The following is a 25,871-nucleotide window of genomic DNA, read 5'->3' on the forward strand; positions in this document are numbered from 1 at the left end:
TAAAATCTAGTATTCTTTGCATTATATTATCCCATTATTTGCTAATGTTCTTGTTCAGTGATGAAGAAAACATACTTCATCAGCTGAAAAGGCAAACAACTGCACTCCAGCTATAGTTGCTCACTCTGTTTTGTAAATGGGTTAATTCACACCCTCAATTCTTTCCTTGACAGTAGAAGCAGGTGACAAGAAGTCTCCTGACTTGGAACGTGGCCCAACATTAGCATGGACTTCCACTGGCTTTCACATTTTCTATGAGAAGAAATGCCACGTGATGTAAGATTCAGACAACACATACCAAATTCAAAGGTTGTCCCATGGGCTGTCATACTCCATGTGCTTGACCTTCGACCTTTGGTCACCATCACAGAGAATTCATATAGTGTATTTGCTTTTAAACCAGTCACCAAATAACTTAAAGTTGTTGCATTTGCATTCTGGAAGCATAAGAATCAAGAACTTTAGAATTGGGAAGTATCGATAAGTTAGCTTTTCTTACCCAGAGCCAATGTGACTAGTACCTTGTACTTGGTGTTTGCTGGGATGTTGGTTTTCCATCGGACTGTGTAGTACCGGGAATCTGTGATCTTCTGGTGTTTGGGCAGCGAGTTGTCCGCCCATGTGATTCTTATGGTGTCATGACTCAGAATGGAAGCCTGAACTCCCACAGGTGGCATCATGGGAGTGGGATCTGGCACTGGAGTGTATGGAGCATTAATAACAAATAAATCAACTTCAGAAGTGTCTGGGTAAAAAGTAATTAAAAAAGGGAAGTGGCATTTTAACATAAACAAAAATAAAAGAAAAGGAAAATGCAGGGTAATATAATGGAATGAAAGGTGAGAAATGAAGAAAGAGAAAGAGAATCCGAGTTAATAGATAACCACCATTCATTAAAAAGAATATTTCCACTTGTGTTCTTTCAGGAAAAATTTGCAGGAAAATGTCAAGGGAAATAATTAGCTATATTCTCTACTGTACTCTGTAGGTATATTAATATTTGATATAACCCAGTTATATTATAGATTATATTATCATATTTATACTTGAATTTTCTTTAAATTATTTGAAAATTCTACCTCCTTTCCAAAAAAGGATTGTGAGAAGACACAAACAACTTTTAAAATCAAGGGTGTAATTTCAGAACAACCAACACAAAGCTCATGATCTGTTCTGACATTTCAGTGAATGTAGCTGAATTTTTGGGACATGGCTTATCAATGCAATGTACATGTAAGGGTCCTATTCTTGAGCCTGAGACCTGAATGCCAGCCAATGGCAACCTAGCCTGGCCTTGGTGTTAGGGTTATCTGATACCCACACAGGGTCCAGTTCAGACCTGGTTGGGTCTAAAAGCAGTACAGCAAGATGGCTCACATCCAAATAAAGCAAAAGGAACTCAAGGTCATTACTCATTCAGGGGAAGAGGTAAGCCAACACCATGAAGGAATATCTGCTTTACTTTCTCCAGTAGAATCAGAGAGCAACCCACTTAATGAATCCCAATCAGTATGGGAAATGATATACTTATGGGTCCAGCCTTCATGAACGTTAGAAATCAGAGTACTTATTTGATAGAAAGGAAAGTCTATACTCATGGATGTCCTGAGCTGTATGCAGCAGACAACTCTAAAGCTCAATGTCAAAACAGAGGCTAGAATATGCTCAATGGCACCAAGGCCCATGAGCTCAGAGCAATACAGCAGGACCCATTGGTCTTTATTAACTCTTGGTCAGTTTTCTAAGTACACACACACTGATTTATTTTAAGTTAAGGTTTTAAAATGGGTTTCCCACATAGCTATGGAGACTAGCCCTTTCTGTAACTCAAAACTTGAAATGGTATGGACCTTGTTTATGAATAATTGCCAAACTAACATAATAGCCTCCATTTATGTATTTCCTACACAATGAAGACTAAAAGTAACAGAGGAACAGTATACATTATACTCAAGGGCTTTGTCCAATCATCAGGACACAAACCAATTAGTCATAGAAAATGCACCTTCAGGTGCAAAAATCATTAGACTTCTCTGAGAAATTTTAAAAAATTTGTAATAATTCTTGGAAAAGATTACAAGGTTACATGACTTAGGGACATTTCCCTGTATATTTCTAGCCAAATGGCTGTATTTTTAAGTCACATAAGAGGAAGTAATTTCAGAATTTTTTTTTCTATTACAGACTAACTTAAGAAAGTAGCAAACCACTTATTTAAATTTTTTTTTTCATTTTACCCCCCCCCGCCTTCTTTTTGAACTTTCTGGAATACCAAAGCCCTTTGTAAAAGAACTTAAAAACTGTAAGCCCACAACAGAAGATAGGACAGAACTATCAAACATGTAGTGATGATGCTGGTCTTGTTAAGTAAAAGCAATAGAGAAAAATAAGGGACATAGATTATAATTTTTAAAAAGAATAATGTGAAATTTGCACTATTTTATACAAAGTGTCCACAAAACACAGCAGGCAATAGAGAGACACAGTTCTGGAAAACAAATGGAAAATAGCATTTCTGAAGATGATAAATACTTGGGTTTTCAGGACCCTTTAGAAAAATTTACAAATCTAATATATTTATTTCAATAAACTTCCTCATTCAGCTCTATATTAGATATTTTATCTATAAGAATTTTACATTATATGAATATTCCTTTATTATAAAAAAACCTGAGTATTTTGGTCTCTTTTGTAATAAATGCACAGCTGACCAAATGATTGACTTTATACTCTTTATATAAATAAATTTGTGAAAAGCAAATAGAAAAACACTTTCCCAATCAACTCAGGTGACTAATAAAGAAATTGCGAGATTCACTGATCATACACATTTACTGAGACCACCAGTAACCTATATAATTTCTCCAGAGATAGGGAGATCTGTTCATTTTTTTTCACTCATTTTAGTTATAACTCACATGACCAAAAGATGAAAATCACTTTTTCTTTTTTTTTTTTAAAAGAGAGGGAGCAGAGGGAGGGGCAGAGGGAGAGGGAGAGAGGAAGTCTTAAGCAGGTTCTATGCCCAAAACAGAGCTGGACGCAGGACTTGATCTCACAACACTGAGATCATTAACTTGAGCCAAATCAGGAGTCAGACACTTAACCGACTAAGCCACCCAGACACCCCCAAAATCACGTATAATTCTCTCACAACTATGGTTTCTAGATCCCAACATATTATAAATATGTGATACATATCTACATGGAATTATTTATACAACAGTATTGTTAATATTTTCTAAAAAGCAAAATAGAAATTAATGGAAATTTCTATGTTGAAAGCCTACTTTCCTATATGAAACCTGTAGCCTACAATGGCATATACTTTTCCTTCTGCTATACCTATGGGGCAGACCTCATGTCAAGATTCCACATAAGCTGCTGGAAAAAGTGTTGAAGACTAGAGATGGACAGGATGGCTTACCTGTGTGAGGTCTGGTCACAGCGCTCTCATACAGGGGGATGCCCTCACCCACGTTGTTAAAGGCTTTCAGGGTTATCACATAGTGAGAGCTGGGGTCTGAAGGAAAGAAAAACAATATACTTAGAAACAGTTAGAAAACAATTCTCACTCCAGAATTTTAAAAAATTCAAGGGTGATGGTGCATGATCTTAAGTGCAGAGGAAGTCAGGAAAGATTTTAGAAAATTTTGTATGGGATTCCTCCAGAGTGTGGGGAAATATTTAGAGACAGCAGTATATACAGCAGAGAAAAGCCCTCCAGGATCAACTTCACAGAGTTAGTCCCAGGAGTGAGGTTGGCTGTGCCTGAATCCTCTCTTGGCCTCAACTAACCAACGGTTTAGTGATGCTGCTGTACACTGGAGGGTTTGGATGAGAAGTTAAAGCACATGCTGGCATATACTTTTCCTTTCATTGATACCTGTGGGGCAGACCTCATGCCAACTGAGAGACATTCTACAAAGTATAAGTGCTTTATATTTATCAGAAATGTCACAGTCATAAAATTCAAGTAAAAAACAAGGAACTGTTCCATATTAGAGAAAACTAATGAGACATGACAACTAAATGAAACAGGAGATCTGGACCAGAAAACCATGTTTTTCTTTTGTTATAAAAGACAATGAAACAACTAGTAAAATATAAAGGCTGTAGATACTGAGTGTTAATTTGCTGACTTTCATAACTGTGCTATAGGGATGTTAGAAAATGCCCTCATTTTTAGGAAATACACATTAAAGTATCAGAGGGTGGAAGGGAATCACATCTGTAACTTACTCTCAAATGGTTCAGAGAAACAATATGTACATACAGGAAGACAGAGAATGATAAAGCACATGTGGTAAAATACTAACTTTTGGGGACTCTTAGTGAAGAATAAATAGGAATTCTTTGTACGATTTTCTTTTTTGAGACAAAGAGAGAACTCGGGCATATAAGCGGGGATGGGAGGGGCACAGGGAGGAGGAGAAAGAATCTTAAACAGATTCCATGCCCAGAGCAAAGCCTGACTCGGACCTTAATCTCATGACCCTTGAAATTATGACCTGAGCCAAAATTAAGAGTTGGATGATTAAGTGAGCCACCCAAGTGTCCCTCTTTGTACTATTTTTAAAAATTTTCTGTAAAAATAAAATTATCATACAATAAAAAGTTGAAAAGAAAGAAATCCCATGTGCAATTACTTCCTCTACTCAGCATACATACCCAGATTTTCGATGGTGTAATAGCGCTGCTTATAGTCCACTTTGATGGTCTGGGCATGAGGGCTGCCAATGCCATAGCCAATGGCATAACCCCTGACCACAATGTTCTGATTCTCTGGAGGAGTCCAGCTTACTACAATGCTTGTGACAAGTGGCCGGACGTGAAGAGAGCTAGGCACTTCAGGAACACGAGTTTCTGGGAAAGAAAGTAGAAAAGCAAGAATTTGAATATTTCACCATCCTTGGGGCATGGTGTTTAGCCTCCTGCCAAGTTATTTGGGGTTAATATTTTTTTCCATTATGCCCAAGGATTCACAGAGAATCTGTATGTAGGGTAAAGTATGATTACTGGTTTTACTACATTCTAAGAAAAAAAAGCAAACCCAAATAGTCTGAAAGGCAAGACAATACAATACTAATTTGGAAGGGAAGACAAAGAGATCTAAGAACCTTTGCCCACTGGAGAAAAACAAATAGGCTGCCTTTCAATAGTTATTCATTCCTCTTGGTCCCACATTGGAGTACCAGACTCAACTAGGTGGAATGAAAAAGACCTAACCCCAACTAATTAGAAGCCTGTTGTCAACAGATGATCAAGCATCACATTACAGCAACTGTATCAATTACTTACTCCCCTCAGTAATGTAAGTCAGAAATTAGGAACCTTAGAACCACATATTGATTTAAATGGTGGGAAACTATGAGGCTTAAAAAAGGTAGCAATTATAGTGTATCTTTCAAATCTGTTACTTCGAGGCATAGCCTGCTGTCTAAATTTTAAAAATTAGTAAACTACGAATGAGAATAAGGACCAAGGTGTTTTGTCTCCCGAGTGCAGCGTCTGTGTCTCATCGTATGCACACCTATATATACACAGGTACTCACTGAATGAAGAGGTAGAAAAAAGGCAAGGTGTCCAGAACTAAGGGAAAAGGGGAAACTAGCTGAAGAAGGTGGATTGATGTGGCTCTATGTTAAATTTCAGATCACCCATGTATTTAATGGTCTTGATAAAAAATTAGACTCAAAGCACCTGTACGTTTTTATTTGTTCTGGTTCTGCTTACCGGGACAGGTCTTTAAAGCCACTGTGGGAGGGGAAGTACTAATGACAGCAGTGTGATACATTAAAGTTCACAGATTTAAGTGATATACACCCCCCCAAATCTGTGGCTTTCTAGTTTAACTAATTTGACTATAGTTAGTTATTACCTAGCTTCTGCCAATCCTGTGGATTGTCGTTCTTACCATCTAAGTCACTTTCAAAAGTTTCCGCAGACAGCCAGTCCGTAGCCGGGCCTGTACCATTGACTGTCAGAGCAGCCACTCGGAAATTATACTCAGTCCCCCGATCGAGACCTGAGACCCAAACGACAAAAAGGGGGGAAAAAAAGAAAAAAAAGAAAAAAGACAAGCTGAAATAAGAGATTTGCAAAACAAAACATTAACAACTTCTCATTAAGTATCTTATCCACCAAGTCAGTACATAGCTACTATCTTGATAAAGTTGCAGTTAGAGCTAATACAGCACGAGCAATACATCACCACAGCACAGAGGAGCGCTTGTATCTCCAGGAAAGGCTGATGCCCCCACAGTCAAGAGCAAAACCAATGAGCAGAGTTCCCAGGAGATTACAGATCCTTTTTTTTTTTAAGAGTTTGAAGGCCCTTCAGGGATCACTTAATGTAATCCCTTCATTTTGTTACTAAGGAAGCTAGGGTTAAAAAGAGGTCGAGGATAATGAAAGAGTCATAGCAAAGAAACAAAGTCAGTTGGTCTCAGAAGACAGCCAAGACCAGAAAAGAATTTATTCCTTCTGGTAAAGATAAAGATATCAGTTATTTCAGTCAGTTTCTAAGCTGGGCCTGCCATTATATCATGATACCATCTTTATCTTGATATTAGTTATTTTACATCACTGTGATTATGATGTGAACAAAGAAAAAAAAAAGAAGAGATGTAATTCCTGCTGGGTTACCTCACTCTGTTCACAGAGCCACCCCATAACAAGAGTAGAACAATTTTAAACACCAAATATGGCCTAGAAATCTATTTCACAACAGCCTACCTGCATAGTATATATAATAACTAAAGGCGATTAAGCCTATTATGCGATTTTTCATAATGACTATCAGTAATAAATTTACCAATATATTGAAGGCAACAAAAATCCACATGCAAAAGTCTACCCTACAAATAATATGGTCAGCTATTCATATAGTCATGCATCCCTTTTTTTCTTTTATGTTAAAACACATAACATAAAATTTACCATCTTAACATTTTACTTTTTATTTTATTTTTTAAAATATTTTATTTTTATTTATTCATGAGAAACACAGAGAGAGAAAGTGAGAGCGGCAGAGGGAAAAGCAGGCTCCATGCAGGGAGCCCGACATGGGACTTGATCCCGGGTCTCCAGGATCAGGACCCGGGCTGAAGGCAGCACTGGGCCACCCGGGCTGCCTTTAACAATTTTTTTAGTGTACAGTTCACATGAATCTATCTTTAGAGCACTTAAATACTAGATATTACACATTAGATCTTATAAGGTTATGAGAAATGATCCTACCTCCCCATATGAAAATATTGGGATCTCTGGCCAGCAGCATAGTACAGAAATTCTAAAGAGAGAACCACCGAGAGACAGAACTTGGCCAGGATGCAGGATGGCTCAGTTAATGAATCCTGTCATATGGTGAGAGGAGAGATGGGAGGTCCTGCTCTCAGCAGACCCCTCCTGAAGCTATCTGCCCACAAGAAAGTCACCAGCAAGGCAGAAGGAGAAGCAAAATGTCTGGGCCCGAGTCAGTTTACCTGTCACCTCCCTGTCTACACTGAAACAGAACGTGCCAGAGAGGGCTGTGCACGTGTTTATAACTTTAATAGACAAATACGATGGACTACTGTCAAATGTGGCTCAACTGAGGTCCCAAAAGAATTCAACCAATCAGATTATCATTCCCTGCCCTCAGAGGAGAGTTAGGATGTTTAGAAAGCAAGTGAGAGAAGAGAAAGAGTGTGTGTGCGCAGGTGGAGGTGGACGCACGAGTAAAGAGGCTGAGAGGTCCTCTCCCCCCAGGTAACCTACAGAGTACATAGACTCAAACTAAGGCCCACTATTCATACTATAAAGATAGGGAAGAATGTGTTAAGTGCTGTAAGTGGCCCAAGGTGAAGAAACAACAATCACTTCCGGCTAACACGGAGTCATAAAATTTGTGGTTCAGGACAGGACCCTGGTCATCCACATTGCTCTCTGATACTTAACAATCTTCAAGTTAATGCTTCAAGAGAGTGAAGATGTCCTTTTTTGCTCAGCATTATATACCTAGTGCCAGCCCACCCTAATAAGAGCTTAATAAAGTCCGTTAAATAATTGAATCTAAATATGCTTTTAAATATGCCAATGATAAAATTAAAAAAAATATGCCAATGATTTTCTCCATAAAGAAAAAGTCGTTTTTACCATGAAGGCGATTGTTCTGCTTACACATCAAACGTTTCATTGAAAAAATGAAAAATCTTTTCATGGTCCAGGACTATATATTTTTTATATTATAGCAACAAGAACAGTACCTGGTATATGGTCAATATCTACTACTAAATATTCAAATAAAAGCCTTACAGATGAGAAATGTTATCTGTATTTGGGTTCAAATCAGAAACTGGTTTTCAAGAACACCTGAGACCAATTCTACAGTAACATTCCTTTAGTGAGATGTCTCGGCAACACCACCGCAACCATTTACTCCCAGCAGCTTAGAGCTATGGGGTTCATGTGAAGAAACTAAGTGATTGAAAGCTACCCTTGGAGACAAACATTCACCTATATTGAAAGAAGTCAATCCCATCTGTGAGGTGAGGAGTATGAAGAAAAGCTTGCTGGATTACTGGAGTATAAGCTTTCACTGTCCAGTGACTCACCTAATTCCTAGAAACTCATTGCAATTACGCTTTTTGACCTCAGATCTTGGTTCTATCAAGAACGTGGCCCCTGGAGGCACAGGAAAGTGGTTGATGTCAAGCTTCTCTACCCAGGAGGGGGCAAGGTAAGGGAAGCTGAGAGCTCCCCAAGGGTGCTGGAATTAATTCTTAGAGCTTAGATAATGTCAGTATCTCCAATTCTTGCAGTTTTCTTCTACCAGTGCTGCTAGGAATCCCCAAAATGGTTTCGTAGGGGCATCTATCTCTATTTTTTGTAAGCACAGTACCAATATCCAAAGATCAAAAAGCATTTCATCTTCTTCCCAAGCTTCTCCTGCAAAGCCAAGTGACCACTGCAGAGCTAAGTCTAATCCTCCTACTGGGGGAAGGAAGATGGGGCTATTCGGTCATCTCTAGAGGAAACTCATATTAGAGATCCGGTAAGTCCCATTTTTAGTGCGTATGCTACTTGCTCTGCAGCATATAAAGGGAAAAATACAGAAAAGGAGCTATCCTTGCCAGAATTCCTTAAAACTTTATCATGTAGCAAGTAGTAGCAAGAAAGATTACTCGATTGCTATAGTTATTCACAAATGTTTCAGGCCACATACACATCAGTGTTATAAAAAACATTTTGTAGACCTCTCCTACCAGCTAGACAGAGCAGATTTTTGGCCTCTATAGCTTTGTGCTATCTTGTTTTGAGATTGCAAAAAACCAATACAGACTAAGGGTAGTTCAACTTATTTTTTGACTTTACAATGATGCAAAAGCAATATGCATGCAGTAGAAACTATACTCCAAATTATGAATTGTGATATTTTGCCAGGCTAGTGATAGGAGGTACAATCCTCTTTTGTGATGCTGGGCAGAGGCAGTTCCCAGTTAGCCTTGGGATCATGAGGGTAAACTCCTTATACACTTAGAACATTCTGGTTTTCACTCTCAGTACAGTATTCAATAAAATACATGAGATGTCCAATAAGCTGTTATAAAATAGGCTTTGTGTTAGATGGTTTTGCCCAACTGTAGGCTGATAAAAATGTTCTGGGCATGTTTAAGGTAGGCTAGGCTAAGCTCTGATATGTGTTGAGTGTATTTTTGAGCTAGGAGATTTTCAAATTTTGATGGGTTTATTGGGACATAACCCCATCCTACGTTGAGGAAGATCTGTATATATATATTCAAAAAGGAAAATGTGGAGAATACAGGAAAACACAAGTAAAGAAATAAAACTCAAACCCAATCTCAACACTCAGAGATGAGAGAATCTGTAAGATTGTGTTCCATTAACTTTTATCAAGTCAGAATAACTGAACCACTAGAAGTTCTTTTGAACTGTTTTTACTTTAAGTCAACAGTTCAGAGTAGTCATTAGACTACTATAACTCAATGCCTGAGTCAATGCCTCAATGCCTCTCCACCTCCTACCTTTCACACCCACAGCTTACCTTCAATCAGTTGAGACAGCTGTGTCCCAGGTACCAAGGTCTCAGTGACATCACTCTTTCGGGAGGCCTTTCGGTAGCGAATCTTGTAGCCAATAATCTGACCATTTTGTGTGGCTGGAGGAGGTGGCTGCCAGTGAATCACAATACTCTGGGGAAGACAAGATTATAGGGAAAAGACTGAATATACCAAAAGCTTGGTCCTGTTTTTATAAATTGTTATCCTGAAGTCACTGACATAAAGGCAGCAGGATCACTCAAAATTACTTTTTAATTTTAAAATCCTCAATGATCAAATGGGAAGATTGTATTTGTAGGTGACATGCACTGGGCCCTTATTTTCCTGGGTATTTAGACATTAGGCAAAAGTTTCAGAAAAGCTTTCATGAGGAAAAATATAGGTCAGAGGCAGCACGGATTAGGAAAGTACACTATGGTCAGGTGTAAGGATCTCCTCTATCTCCATTGTGAAATGACTGAAATTAGACAACTTCTGCCTAAAACTCTTCAAGAAGGGAATCGTTAATTAACAGCTGGTTTTTAATTAAAGGAAAAGGAGTCCCATGGTACTATTTTAAAGGACTGAGTGTCTCAGTTGTCAATGTAGCCCAGAAGGGGCTCTGGGCCTTTGAGAGGCACACTTGCCTTCAGCGTACAGTGTACAGTGTACAGTGAACTTGGCTAGGAGGGAGTTTGAGCCTATGCAACAGCTGGATCTACCTTTGCTTCACAGTGGGCTCATCTCACAGCACTAAGGGGCTATGGTATCATAAACAACTTACTTCTTTCTACCTTATCCCCAATGTTCTGAACTGCTAAGATCTACAATGTCATGATTTGCAAAACCATAATGTATCTGCAGAAACTAGAGTAATTCTGGGATCACAGAAACGCAGTAAAGCTACACAGAAAACCCCGGAGTCGGTTTCTAACTTCAGCTTTACTGGCAGGTATAATATCTATGGACACCTTTTTTCTCTGCTTGATTATCATTCTTTTGATATAGCATCTCCCTTTTTATACACCCTTCTGAGGCTTACTAGTATGCCAGTAAAAATGAATAGCAATATAAAGCTTACCTTTGAATTTCTTACTTCTAGGGACAGATTCTGAGGAGCAGCACCAGGTACTGGAAAGGCAAAAAAAGAAAAAAAAAAGAATTTTAAAAAAATCACCCACATATCGTCCCATCATGTGATATTCCTAGCCAGACTTCACACAAGTGCGCATCTCGAACACTAATTATGCAACCCAGGGATCCCTGGGTGGCGCAGCGGTTTGGCGCCTGCCTTTGGCCCAGGGCGCGATCCTGGAGACCCGGGATCGAATCCCACATCAGGCTCCCGGTGCATGGAGCCTGCTTCTCCCTCCACCTGTGTTTCTGCCTCTCTCTCTCTCTCTGTGACTATCATAAATAAATAAAAAATTAAAAAAAAATTTTAATTATGCAACCCAAAGGTCTAAACCCAGCAGCCAGTGCTCTCTTGTTGATAGCTGTATGTGGATAAGGTGTGGCCATATTTGGTTCACTTAAAAAAAAATGAGACACATTCTTATAAAGGTACCCATACCCAAGTCAGATTGCACCTTTGGGAAGTCAGATACTTCATTCAAGGATAGGACAGTGACTCTAAACTTCTCTAGACCCCAGATACATTCTGAACCTTCAATGCATTCTTTTGATGGCATATCTTTATCTTGGGGAGGAGCCACAAATTTTCAGGAAACAAACCTAATGTATACGGCAAGTAAGTGTACTGGATAACACTGTTATGAGTACAAAATACGAGGTACATAAATCAGTGAGCCTCTGAATTCTTGTGGGATTCCTAAACTGATTTTGAAGGCAATTTCCAAGTAGAATAAAGAGGTATTTACAATGACAGGTTCAGTAAAGGGACCATCTGGCTTCCCAAGGCAACTTTTATAGCAGGGAACGCTCATTTCGATATGAGAAGTTGGGATTATTGGTTAAATGGCTGCATAAATTTAGTTTTTCACATATGAGAACACAAGACAGGGCTATCTCAAATTTTATGATCTACATACCTGTTTGTAGTAACTATAGTAAGCAAAAAGAATTTAAGTAAATCTGATTAATTTCCTCTCTACTCACAAAATGTTGGCTTTAACTCTTTTCTCCTAATCCACCCATGGAAACTTCTCTCTCCCTTTCTCTCACATTTGGTGCTCAGATATATGACTAAGTGCTCACTGTGCTATATGCTTCTGGAGGACAGAGACTATATCTCGTTCAATGTTGCATCTTGTGCTAACAAAGTTCATTAGGCCTGAACCCTGAGATTCAGGCACAGAGGATCTGGAGTAGGACTTAAAACAATCGTGTTTTGATAAAAACCTATGAATGGTTCCAATCATCTCCTTGTTAAGAACCTCTGACTTAGTTGCAGAGGCAGCCAACATAGGCTGTTGCTGGTTTCTCCATCTTCTTTATCATCATAGCTAAGATTTGCTGCATGCTCCTATATGGCAGGTATCCAATCCTTACAACAATGGGGGTTTCATTCCTTTAAAAAATTTTTTTAGTTCATTTCTACTTTTTAATTTAAATTCAATTAGCCAACATATAGTACATTATTAGTTTCAGATGTAGAGTTCCGTAATTCATCAGTTGCATATTACACCGCGTGGTCATCACATCACGTGCCCTCCTTGATGCTCATCACTCAGTTACCCCCTCCTCCACCCACCTCCCTGCCAGCAACCCGCAGTTTGTTTCCTATAGTTAAGAGTACCTCATGGTTTTTCTCCCTCTCTGATGACTTCTTATTCAGTTTTCCCCCTTCCCCTATGATCCTCTGTCTTGTCTTCTATATTCCACATAGGAATAACATGTATACACACACACACACACACACACACACACACACACACACACACCACATCATGAAAGACTTTATGTAATTATTCCCATTTTATAGGTGAGGAAACTATAGAAGAGGTTCAGGGCAGTGAACCTGACTGAGCTTTTGTTTCAGCTAATGTAGGAACCAAGATTTGTCTTACCCTACAGAGCTGCCCTTAACCACCATGCTAAGACACAGTCATGTGTCATGTCATCCCATGACAGCCACTGTAGTCAGTATGCCAACCCACTGAGTACAATTAAAACTGGTTCATGTGTAGATTTAAAATTCTATATTAATCATTTTTCCCTCAACTTTTCTGAAAAGTCTTGACCAAATAAATGGCTTATGCAGTTGGCTGACCAAACTATAGTTTGTCATCACCATACTTCACTCCTAAATACTATATAGTACATATGACCTAAGAAAAAGGCACATTCCAATAAAACTATAAAACAATCACATTCATAAAATTTAATCTTAACACAAAATATTATCTAGAAATCAGTTGCATTTCTAAACACTAGTAATGAAGTAACAGAAAGATAAGAGAACAATCTCATTTACAATTATAGCAAAACAATAAAATATCTAGGAATAAACTTAGCCCAGGAAATATAAGACCAGGAAATATAAGACCTGAAAACCATAAAACACTGATGAGACAAACTGAAGATGACACAAACAAATGGAGAAGACATTCTATGCTCATAGACTGGAAGAACAAATATTGTTAAAATGTCCATACAACCCTAAGCAAGCTACAGATATGGTAACTATACTGGAATTAAGATTTTCTAAAATGTCAAAAAAACTTATAAAAATTATGTAACATATCTAATATTTAATATTTAAAACTGCCTAACAGTATATCTACCTAACACTATGTAATTGTTCCAATACTTCCTTTACAGCTGATTTTACTCCCAGATCCAGAAGCCAAAGATAATACATGTTTTATTTCTTTTTTTTATGTCTTTACTCTTTTTTAACCTAGATTCTAGAATGGTACATTCTCCCATATTTTCTCTGAATAGTCCTTTTACTTTTTTAATTGCTCCCCTCCCCCCACCACCAGTTTTCTTTCATGAGACTAATATTTTTTGAGACGTCAGGCCAGTTTATTTATTTTTTAATAGATTTTCCCTTTAGACATATCCAAATTGAGGAAAATTCTATAAATAAACAGACCTGAATTCTTTTTTTTTTAATTTTTATTTATTTATGATAGTCATCAGAGAGAGAGAGAGAGAGAGAGAGAGAGAGAGGCAGAGACATAGGCAGAGGGAGAAGCAGGCTCCATGCACCAGGAGCCCGACGTGGGATTCGATCCCGGGTCTCCAGGATCGCGCCCTGGGCCAAAGGCAGGCGCTAAACTGCTGCGCCACCCAGGGATCCCCAGATCTGAATTCTTGAAAAATATTACAACTTTCAGAAAAAACAAGTACTTATTAACTGCAGTAAACACCATTATTTTCTGTTCTATTGTAAAAATATTTTTTTAAAAATGCTGGTCCTAAAGATACAAATGTAGTGACCCGAAGGGGCATCTGCACCCCAATGTTTATAGCAGCAATGTCCACAATAGCCAAACTATGGAAAAAGCCCAGATGTCCACCATTAGAAAAATGGATAAAGAATATGTGGTGTGTGTATATATTTATATACATATATAAATATATATGTATGTGTGTGTGTGTGTGTGTGTGTGTATATATATATATATATATATATATATATATAATGGAAGAGTACTTAGCCTTCAAAAAAAAAATCTTGCCATTTGCAATGATGTGGATGGAACTATAAGGTATTATGCTAAGCAAAATATGTCAGAGAAAGACTATCAGCATATGATTTCACTCATATGTGGAATTTAAGAAACAAAACACAGGAGCATAGAGGAAGGGAGGAAAAATAAAACAAGCTGAAATCAGAGAGGGAGACAAACCATAAGAGACTCTTAATTATAGGAAACAAACTGAGGGTTGCTGGAGGGGAGATGGGTGGGAGGATGGAGCAACTAACTGGGTGATGGAGGGCATGAGATGTAATGAGCACTGGGTGTTACAGAAGACTGATGAATCACTGAACTCTACCTCTGAACTAATAATACACTGTATGTTAATTAATTAAATTTAAATAAAAAGTAGTAAAAAAACAAAAATAAAAAAAATGCTGATCTTGACCTATTCAATCCCCTTGGCAAACTATGGTTTGAAAAATACTGCTCTAGGTCATGGTTACATGAGCCAAATGAGTCAAAGGGCTAAGGCTCTCATCTGGTTTTCTCTAGAGGTTTGCAGTTAGGCCTGTGGCTAAAGAACTCTCTGGTGCCTGAGATTGAATTTGAACTCTCCCACTTATTGTCTGTGTGACTTTGAGCAGGTTATAGAACCTCCCACTTCACCTGTAAAATGGGGGTAATAATAGTACCTACCTCATAGTGGTGTTGTGAGCAGAGCCGTGTGTAACTGTTAGGTTGAATAGGCATGACTCATGAGATATAATCATAAAGCAAACTTTATTTTTGTCTCCCATGGTCTCTTTCATTTTATTCTGTGGGGCTTTCTTCTACCCCCCACCCCTCAGACCTAGATGAAATTGAGGGGAAGTTCCAGAACTTCTTTGGCCATTTCCAGGTAACCAAAGGTTATCCTGTCAATAATTAATGTGTTTTGTCTATTGTAATAAAAAATTTTTAAATTTCAGAAAAAAAAGAAGCTATTAATTATTAGAGCTAAAAAGAATTAAAAAGAGCTATTTGGCATACAAATATGATTGCTAAGTGGAAGTAAAGCCAGCCTTCCATCAGCCCTGGAATGGTTTGTGTCATGAACAAGCAACAACATTTACTTATACAAAAGCCCCTACTAAAAAAAAAAAAAAAAACATAAGCAACTATTCAGTACCAGGCACTCCATGTTCTACGCTCTCTCAGCAAATCTTTTAAACCCAGTGAAGTTGGTATTATCTGCATTTTGTGCATAAAGAAGCAAGCTCACACTGTTAATTTACTAAAGTCCAGAAAAGGGGTAGAACTGGGATTTGAACTGAATCTTCTTGATATCAAAGTCCATGACCTTACCAGGACCCCCAAGTATGGTATATGTTTCAAAGGAAGAAAGACTCACCATCTGACAACGTTCGAACAGCAACATCTTGTGTGGAGACTCCAGGGCCATGTTTGTTGTAAGCCACCACTCGGAAACTATACTCTGTGTATTTTTTCAACCCATTAATGGTATGGGAGTGACTTGAAACATCAACATCCTTGATAAAATAAAACAATTTACACATATACAACTCAAGCCAAAAGAAATGCTTCAAAATAAAGAATTAACTCTACAAATTCTGCATTTCATACAATGCAGACTTCCATCCCTTTTATAAAATGCTACTTAACAAAGCAGATTAACCACAAACACTGGTACTTTAACTGAGAAATACTACTTGATGTTTAGTGACACTTCCTGATAAAAACTACAGAATAAAACTTGGTACAAAGAAATAGAGTCTGTTGACTCTTCATTTCCTCTATATATCTTTTTTATTCTGAGATATCTAGACAAGCAAGTATTGAGTTTTGGAAATATATTTCAACTCTACTATTCCAATCAATGGATTGAAAAATGGCTTTGGAGTGCCTAGGTGGCACAGTTGGTTAAGCATCTGACCCTTGGTTTCAGCCTAGGTCATGATCTTAGGGTTCTGGGATGGAGCCTACTTAAGATTTTCTTTCTCCCTCTTCCTCTGCCCCTCCCACTCATGCTCTCTGTCTCTCTCTAAAATAAATAAATATTTTTTTAAAAAAAGGCTTCATCTTATACCTGTTCTTTATCAGTCCCTTTTTCCATATAGTACAATTTGTAATTCTGAATTTCCCCATTGCCAGACAATGGGGTCTCCCAGGTGACAGTGATGGAAGTAGGTGAAGCTGCATATGCTCGGATGTTTGGTGCTGGGCCAGGGAGCTGAACTAGAAAGAAAATTTTGGGACAGCAAGATATGAATGAAATTTACTGCACTCCTCAATAACCATTCTCAGCAATAACGTCATATTGGCCATGTCTTTAAAAACAATAAAAACTAAGTAAAACAATTGATTTGATTGAAGTGTTTCTAGGATAATATATAATTAAATACATTTCCCTTTATATGACTCAAATTATAACTAAAAACTCTCTGTGAGGTATCTCAAATATATTCAAAGGAAAAAATAAACATTGCAGAATTTTTCTTGTGGTTTATAAAATCTGAGTTTTTCTGCAGGACTGCAGCACGTAAAAGCTGCCATCACAGGAAGAGAGCCCTCTGGGGATTAAAGAGTACACATATGATGAGCATGAGTAAAGAAAGTACAGAATTGTTGAATTGCTCTCTTGTACACCTGAAACTAATATAGCATTGTATGTTAGTTATAGTGGAATTAAAGTAAAAAACAGTAAAAAAGAGAGAGCCATCTTTTGCTAGGCACTGGGGATACTGTGATGGACAGAGTCCCTGCCCACAAAGAATTCCCAGTCTAGAGGGAAGCCAGACATACAAAGAGTTGCAAATGTCACAAGTGCCATCAGGTCTCATAATGATTGTAACGAAAACAGAAAGAATAATACACTATTGTAATTTGGAAGGGGGGTGTGCAGGCAAGGGAAGGACTGGGGAGCAAGAAGGAGCAGCTTCCTCAGATACCAAAGGAAAAATCATTCCAGTTAATGGGGAGGATGTATGAGAAGACAGTGTAACATGGTTCAGGTTGAAGAGCTTCTAACGTGCTGCTGTGCAGTCTGCATTTTCTCTTGTAGGTATTAGGTAATTACTGAAAAATTATGAGCCGGAATGTGACATGACATGATCAGATCTGTGTTCAGAAAGGACATGTGAACATATGCATAGAAGAAAAACAATACTTTTAAATCAGCTACGATTTATTGAATGCTTTAATCAGTCCAGTTTAAAGTGCTTTATGTGTATTTAAATTACATCTTATTTAATCTTTGCACTAACTCACATGAGAGGGATGCTTTTATCATCCCTATTTACAGTTGAGGCTGAGAGGCTAACAACCGTTCCCCTATGATGGGAAATTAGTGAGTGGTGGGGCCAGGAGTTGCACACTTTCTGATTCTAACACGTGGACTCAAGAAGACCAGGTAGGAGATTATTACGACACCCTCTGTGGGACGTATGTGACTGGAAGACTTGATGGCTGGTTCATGGGCCGACTGTCCAGCTCTCACTCCTACAACAGCTCCCATACCTTTTTGCTATATTCTTTTTGTCTAACAAGTTCCAGTCCCAATTTATATAGGAATTCCAGAGGTTGCCTATACCTACACTTTGGTAGACAGTCTATATTTGAAAACAATTTCTCTGGTGCCAGTGTTTCTGTAACAGAATCCACTAGGTTTAGGAACAGGAAAAAAACGAGCAAATCATAAAACGAACCAGCTTTCTTAAACAACAGCTCGACAGTTTCGCTACTAGAGTAGAGAAACCTGAATGCGCTTATTCTGACAGTTGTTTGCTTAATTTAGTCACGAATCATGTTATTCACTTAATGTTAAGAGCATTATTTATTATTTTGTGCAGCCTGACAGGTGGGATTTGTCACACTTCGGGAGCTACAGAAAACTTTCCCCTAAGTTATGAAAGGGGAAGGAAAATAAAACAATCCTCCAATTCTCTTGAAATCACTTTCAAAATATTCATTGGATAAACACAAGCAAATATGATCCCAAAAAGGCACTAAGAAATTCTTTCACTTCACCTGCATAGTGGCATAATGAATGGAAAAAATTTTAAGTTAGTTTGTTCAGCTAAGTATGTAAAATATTTTCTGAGGGTTGACTCCAATATTTATACCTCCCCTCCTGCCACAGGCTGAATACCTCCAGATGAAGTACAAATCTTTCCATTAACTTGTCTTTTGCCAAAACATGTTATAGCCACTTTCTATCCTTAAAAAACCTCAAGAGAATCACGTTCCCCTTTCATCTACATTCTAATTTAATCTCTTTCTTCTAATCAAACTCCTTGAAATGATTGTGCTGCCTACTTTCCTTAGAATTACCGAGGTACAATATTAGATAGATAGGATCAGAGGAAAGCGGATAGAAGGCATCTGAGCTAGGGCTTAAAGAATCAGGAAAATTTGAGTGTGTCTCAGCAGAGTCATATTGCCTTCCACTATTTGCTACTGTTTGATGTGAACTAATTCTATCTCCCCCCGCTAATTCGTAAGGTCCTCGATGGCAGGGAACTGGTACCTTCTGTATGCTGTGGTGTACACGGCTATAGAGAAGGTAGACCTTCCTACAGTCTACCTACAGGCAGGACCGACAGGCAGGTGGAAGACTTACCCTCAGGCTGTGTTTCGACACGGAGTGGGGCTGAACTCTCTCCGGAGCCATGTTTATTTTGAGCCACAACTCTAAAGACGTACACAGTCGCTGGCATTAGGTTTTGAATGGTTACCTGCATTTCTCCTGGCCGGCTTGTATTCTCAACACGTTCCCTTTGGACAAAGAGGGGTGTGGAAAGGAACAGCGTGAATTAGGAATCCCTCCAGAATGTGCAGTTTCATTTTCATTGAAATTTCTATAGATACAATAAATACCACATCAAAATCTTCATTTAAATCAAATAAACTCTTCAAAAAGCAAACCTTTGGGGGTTGAACAGTAGAATATGGTGAGTGGTAAAGAGCAATGTCCCACATGGCTGATAATTTGCTGACGTTTTTTGCTTAAACATCACTGACTCTCTGGTCATAACCATAACTTCCTTTCAGAGAAGGCACAGACAAGGGTTTTCTCATTGCCATTTCAAACAGGGCAGCTGGCCACCAATTTTGTAGGCTTTAGGAATCACTGAGTTTTAAGGAGTGATTTTCAGGGAGACAAACACAAGGTGATTACAGGTAGGACCAAATTTTCAAGAAAATATCAAAGAATTCTGTGTATTTTGAATAAAAGACTCAATAAAAAGAAAGCTAGAGATGATCACACTTAAAGTTGGGAACATTAAAAATTTAAATGAATCCTAAAGTAACCCAATCTATAAAATAAGCGAATCCTGATATTAATTTTTATGATTTATTTGTTAAAACAAATACTCTTTTAGAGTGATTTCTAAACTGACTTGAAATGTTTGACAAATTTTATGACAAACAGGACAAATGAATCTAGCAGTCTAGTGTCATGAACTGAAAACACAGAGGCAGTATACTGGCTTCTTTTCTTTCTTCTCTATAGTTTCCAGGCTCTACCTTGGGGCTCTGTGTGTTCACACTTGGGTCCATAATTATACTCAGTCTGTGTACTATAATAAAAACTAATTTATATTACACAAGAGTTTTCGACAAATATTGTGGAAGAATTCATTGGTTTTACACAAAAAGTTGGCTTTTAAGGATTGCCCATCATGTAAGGAGAGATCTTATCTATCCTGACAGAGTAATAAAAAGGCCCCAAAGTACTGTGGACAAAATTACTTGAAATTACATAATCTGTTGAAATAAAATACTTACTCTAAGATACTGGCAATTTTCCCTGAAATCACTGATTAAATCTGTTTCATTTTACATGGCCATATGCCAATTTGGCTGATTATATGTGAACATTTACATATCAGAGATTTAAGTGTTTTTCAGTGGTTTTCTATAGTTTTAAAAACTACCTTATTTTAATTTAAAATAGACAGTACTCACATCATATTCACAGACAGTGCTTGTCTTATATAATCAGGTCCATTGGACAACGGTACTATGGCAACAAAAGTTATTGCTCAAAGATACTTAAGGTCTCGACAGGTATTTTTTCTTCAGCTAACCCTCTAAAGCACAAGACTTAAAAGCAAGGTTTCAGCTGATTTCTTACACTCTGAAGTTTCTGACAGTTGCTCTGACCACAACTGATTGCTGTCTAAAAGGAAAAGTGGTATTTTACACTTCACCGAACTACAAGCTCCATGTGAGAGCACAGATTAGGTCTGTTTTGCTCACTCTGTACATAAGAGTTTAAACAAAAAGTCTGACTGTATACAAAAAATTGAAATTATCTTGAGAAAGATAGTTGGGGGGCACTATTTTACTTTAAATTGAAGTGAGTGTCTCATTCATGTTCCCATATTACAGAAGAACTTAGCAGAATGCTCATACGTGGAAGCAGCATCACAGATATGTGTGCAGAATGCATGAACAGAAATTTGCCTTCTCTATATAAACTCTGTGTAGTAATAATATCATGTATATCTTTTTTCATTCCTATGTGAAAGGAAAAAAAATCAGGAGAAATGAGTGAAGGGAACTAAAAACATAGAACAAATTTCTATAGAAGCACTACAAGTAAAAAAAAAAAAAAAATCAGTAATAGGTATGATTCCTTAAGATGAAACAAATACCCAGGACCTGCAAAAGCTTTATCTCTAGATTGGTCCAAGGTCCCAGAACCAACTGCCTGTCTAGAAAAAAAACTTTTGATTTCAGGACAAGATCCAGGGTGAGTTATAAAGTACAAGTCACGTAAATGTGTGAGGTTACAATGGAACTTCGGTTAGAATGTGTCAGCTAAGAGTCAAAGGAGAAAGACAAAGGTACATTTTATATTAAGATAGTGCTGGGCTAGGCATTAAGAGTTCCAATTCTAGGGCAGCCCGGGTGGTTCAGCAGTTTAGTGCCACCTTTGGCCCAGGGCCTGATCCTGGAGACCCGGGATCGAGTCTCGCGTCGGGCTCCCTGCATGGAGCCTGCTTCTCCCTCTGCCTGTGTCTCTGCCTCTCTCTCTCTCTCTGTCTCTCATGAATAAATAAATAAAATATTTTTTTAAAAAAGAGTTCCAATTCTAGTTCTGGCAAGCTACTACACCTTGCTAGGGGACTGTGGGCAAGTCACTAATTGCTTCTGAGCCAGACAGTAAATATTTACCGGCTAAGAGACAAAATGGAGAATATTAAGTAGTTACTTATATGACCTATTAAAAGGTAACCATTTGAAAATATTAAAAAATATTCTTAGCTCGTGGGTCATAAAAATAACGTCTGATTTGGTGCAGGGTCCGTAGTTTGCCGACTCCTGGGCTCAACTAAGATACCTAAAGCTTCATCTATCTCTAAAATGTTATTAACTTCTGAATAACTTACTCTGCATCTTCCACTTAGTGGATAATATCAGAAAAGTACTCCCATTTACACTAAAGGAACTGGAGAAAAAAGGGGGGGCAAACATTTCATATTTGAAAAGGCAGAGGAAGGCCCATTTGAAATCTCTTGACTCCGGCACCCTAGAGAATTAGACCTCATGACCCAGTCACAGAGTGCCACCTGGTGGTTGATTTTTCAAATCAGGTAGTAGGATTTTCTGTAAATGCAGGCAGCGGTTTCCAACCTCACACTGAATTCTTTCTTCTGTGAAGAAAAGTTCCCATCCTCATTTTTTTAATGAGAAAATTTAAGCTTATAAAGGTTAAATAAAAGTTCTGTTTACAAAACAAGGAAGCAGGATCTAGTCTTCTGACTTCATGTTCTTTCTACTTCATGGCTTGTATTCAGAAATCACAAACTTCATTCACAAATGAAATGACAAAAACATGACAGTCTCCAAGAAACTTCCTTTGAAATATTCCCCAGATTTATTCTGTCCATTCCAAATCACTATTCTTGCCTTTGTCCGGGCCATACCTACCACATGTCCAGATTAACTAGATTTGTCTCCCTGACTTCATTTCTCCTCCTCTTCTCTTTATGTAGTGCTCATAAACTAAGAAAAGCTATTTAATAAAATCACAGTGCACACTTGCTCAGGAGTCTAAAATGGTCCCTTCTCAAGTGATTATGTCCAAATTCTTACTGGCGTTATGACATTTGGCTCCAAACTGCCACTTTATTATAATCTCTTACTAATTCCGACCAAAACTCTGGGCCAGTTAAACTAGCTTTCTTACTTTCCCATCCATCAAACACCAGACACACATATTAAATTGGATCCTCCTTGCATCTCCTCTTCCTTTATATATACTTGCCTTGTCTTCCCGCCTGACAATTTAATTTTACATTGAAGTGACAGATTCTCATTAAAAACAAAAGTATATATAGTTTTAAAAAATCCAAAAAATCCCAGTTTTTCTCTCTCCTCAAAACCTGTCCTTCCCTGACATCTAAGTGTGGCATATACTGACCTATATCCTACCAGATAGCTTCATGTCAGGTTTCTAAACCTTAGCGCTATTGAACTCTTGGGTGGGATAATTCTTTGTTGTAAAGGGCTGTCCTGTACACTGCAGGACATTTATCAGCAATCTGTGGTTTCTACTCATTGGATGCCAGTAAGCATCCTCTCTCATCGGAGTTTTAATAACCAAAAATGTCACCAGACATTGCCAAATGTCTGCTGAGGGATGGGGGCAAACTGTCCCTAGCTGAGAATCACTGCTTTAGGTATTTACATTCACATCAAAATACACAGATGTGTTGGGACACCTGGGTGGTTCAGCAGTTGAGCATCTACCTTTGGTTCAGGGCATGATCCTGGGGTCCTGGGTTCGAGTCTCACATCGGGCTCCCCACAGGGAGCCTGCTTCTCCTTCTGCCTGTGTCTCTGCCTCTCTGTGTGCCTCTCATGAATAAACAAAATCCTTATAAAAAATATATAGATGTCATTAAAAAATTCCTGTACCACACTTAATATACAGATATTAATGTGCCCATTCGTCCATCAGTGGGCATTTACTTTTTTTTTCATTCTTACAAATAATGTTACAATAAACATTTTTATGGGTGCCCTTTGCATATGTATATCTGTTATCTATAGAACATCTGGAAACGTAATTGTTGAATTGATGTGGATTGAAAAGATTAAAAAAAATTCGGCTAAATCACTTTCTCCAAAGACTACTCCTAAAGCCTAGAGAGGATTTCTTCCCAGCATTTAAACTTGCTTAACACTAGATATTATCAACTTAAAATTTTTGCCAGCCTTTTAAGTAAAAAAGTTTCACTTTTTGTATTATTTTGTATTTCCCAGACTGTGATCAATAGCAAAAACATTTTTTAACTTTAATGGGCCTTCCATTAACTTCTGCTAATCATCTACTTGTACCATTTGCCTCTTGTGATATTTGTCTTTTTCTCAGGATTTATAGGAGCTCTTTATATAGATTGGGTAACAATACAATGTTTTATAAATGTTACATATTTTTTCCCAGCTCACCACTTGATGTTTTTATTTTATTTATGATGTTTTATCACATGGAATTTTACAGTGTTATATAAAAAAATTTGTTGATGTCTCCTGTTGTGGCTTCTGGATTTCCTGTCTTCCATTAAAAGGCCTTTTATACTCAAATGATAAGTTGTTTCCATATTTTCTCCTGATACATTTATGAGCTTTAAAATCTCTTAATCTGTCTATAATTTATTGTTATACATGATATAAGACAGAGATATAACTTCCTTTCTTTCCACTAAATGGAGCTAATTATCTCAACATGATTTCTTGAATAAGCTATTATTTCTCCATTGATTGAAATGAATTTATTCACTTAACAAGTGATTATTTAGTGCTATTGTATGTCAGGCCCTGTTCCAGATGCTGGTGATACTCTGTTGAATAAGGCAGACATAAGAAATAGGTTAATAAAAAGAGGATTCAGAGTGTAGTGTTCTGAAAACAAAACAAAAGCAAAAAAACCAAAACAGCATATGACAGCAGTGGTGTCCTGGTAAATGTTTAATAACCAGCTCCGGTTTGTAGCCCTTATCACAATAAATACTCATGCCATGCCCTGTTTTGAGCTATCAAGTGGTCATCAGGTCTGCAAAATTTCCTGAAAATTTAAAAACTAGCTTGGGAACAAACTGGCTCCAGAACACACTGTGTGACAAGGGTGAAGGGGGCTAAGTTGGGTGAGTATTCATGGAAGGCCTAGGGAGGTATCATCTGAAGGTGACAGATAAAAACCCAGAAACACCTGTTTGTGAGGGAAATACATTTCTGGTAGAAGAAACAGCAAGGACTAAGGACCCATAGTGAAAAGAGGTGTGTTATTCTGAGGAATTACTGAATGTCTTTTCCTTTTGTGAAATACTATGAAATTAGCATTGAGATGTGAAAGACTACTGGAGACATTTTAACACAGATGCCACCGGGTAGTAATGTCTTGCCTTTTTGTGTCTAGAACTGTTTATAATTCCCAAAACATCTTGTACAATGTTCAGAAAAACATTATTCTATGAGTAGCTCCATCTATCTGGCTCAAATGAGGTCACATGCACTTCTAAAGAGTGTTAAATCAAGTGGTTTTGATGAAGGTTTCTATATGTGTGGAACTTGACAGTCTAGTTATTAAATACAAATGTAGGGATGCCTGGGTGCCTTAGGGGTTGAGCATCTGCCTTAGGCCCAGGGCGTGATCCTGGGGTCCCAGGATCGAGTCCCACATTGGGCTCCCTGCATGGAGCCTGCTTCTCTCTCTGCCTGTGTCTCTGCCTCTCTCTCAGTGTCTCTCATGAATAAATAAATAAAATCTTAAAAAAAAATGTATCAGATGTAAGTTCCCTGGTAGAGACGCAAGATTTACTTCGTGAGTGAGAGCCCTAACCAAAACAGAAAATTTTAGCTTTCTTGTTTTGGTGTAAATGAAGAAATCTGCTTGGCAATGCTAAGAATACATAGCACATGGCATAGTTCCTCCCAAAAGTTTTATAATTGGGTTGGGAAAACAACACAACACACATAAAGTAGCAGAACAGTACAACTTATTGCAGTATAAGATCATGTGTTATCATAATTAAGTGCCAATATTAGTGCCACAAACACATATAAGGGAAAGGCTGTATATGCTGAAAAAGGTAAAGCAAAATGCTTGAGGGCTTCATGGTGCTTAATCTGGACCACAAGGACGAACTGACTTCAGCTTCAGGTGGGAAAGGGGGAAATGACTGAAGAGAACACACTTGAAGAA

The 25,871-nt window shown here is 37.9% G+C and overlaps 1 protein-coding gene across 5 annotated transcripts in view; it reads right to left on the reverse strand.

The window, feature by feature from the left end:
- The window catches only part of NEO1 (neogenin 1), a 234,807-nt gene that overhangs the window by 31,295 nt on the left and 177,641 nt on the right, over window positions 1-25,871 (reverse strand). For 4 of the 5 annotated variants that reach the window (XM_072746003.1, XM_072746001.1, XM_072746002.1 and 1 more), the window contains exons 9-18: window positions 19,275-19,429; window positions 16,743-16,891; window positions 16,047-16,185; window positions 11,125-11,174; window positions 10,049-10,196; window positions 5,918-6,028; window positions 4,672-4,866; window positions 3,428-3,523; window positions 522-745; window positions 299-437 (exon numbers count right to left, since the gene is read on the reverse strand). In XM_072746003.1, coding sequence (XP_072602104.1) covers window positions 299-437; window positions 522-745; window positions 3,428-3,523; window positions 4,672-4,866; window positions 5,918-6,028; window positions 10,049-10,196; window positions 11,125-11,174; window positions 16,047-16,185; window positions 16,743-16,891; window positions 19,275-19,429 — 1,406 coding nt within the window. The remainder of the gene's footprint in view (window positions 1-298; window positions 438-521; window positions 746-3,427; window positions 3,524-4,671; window positions 4,867-5,917; window positions 6,029-10,048; window positions 10,197-11,124; window positions 11,175-16,046; window positions 16,186-16,742; window positions 16,892-19,274; window positions 19,430-25,871) is intronic. The other variant, XM_072745999.1, reaches the window with a different exon arrangement.

The sequence above is a fragment of the Vulpes vulpes genome, unplaced genomic scaffold, assembly GCF_048418805.1.
Source record: "Vulpes vulpes isolate BD-2025 unplaced genomic scaffold, VulVul3 u000000678, whole genome shotgun sequence".
Lineage (NCBI taxonomy): Eukaryota > Metazoa > Chordata > Mammalia > Carnivora > Canidae > Vulpes > Vulpes vulpes.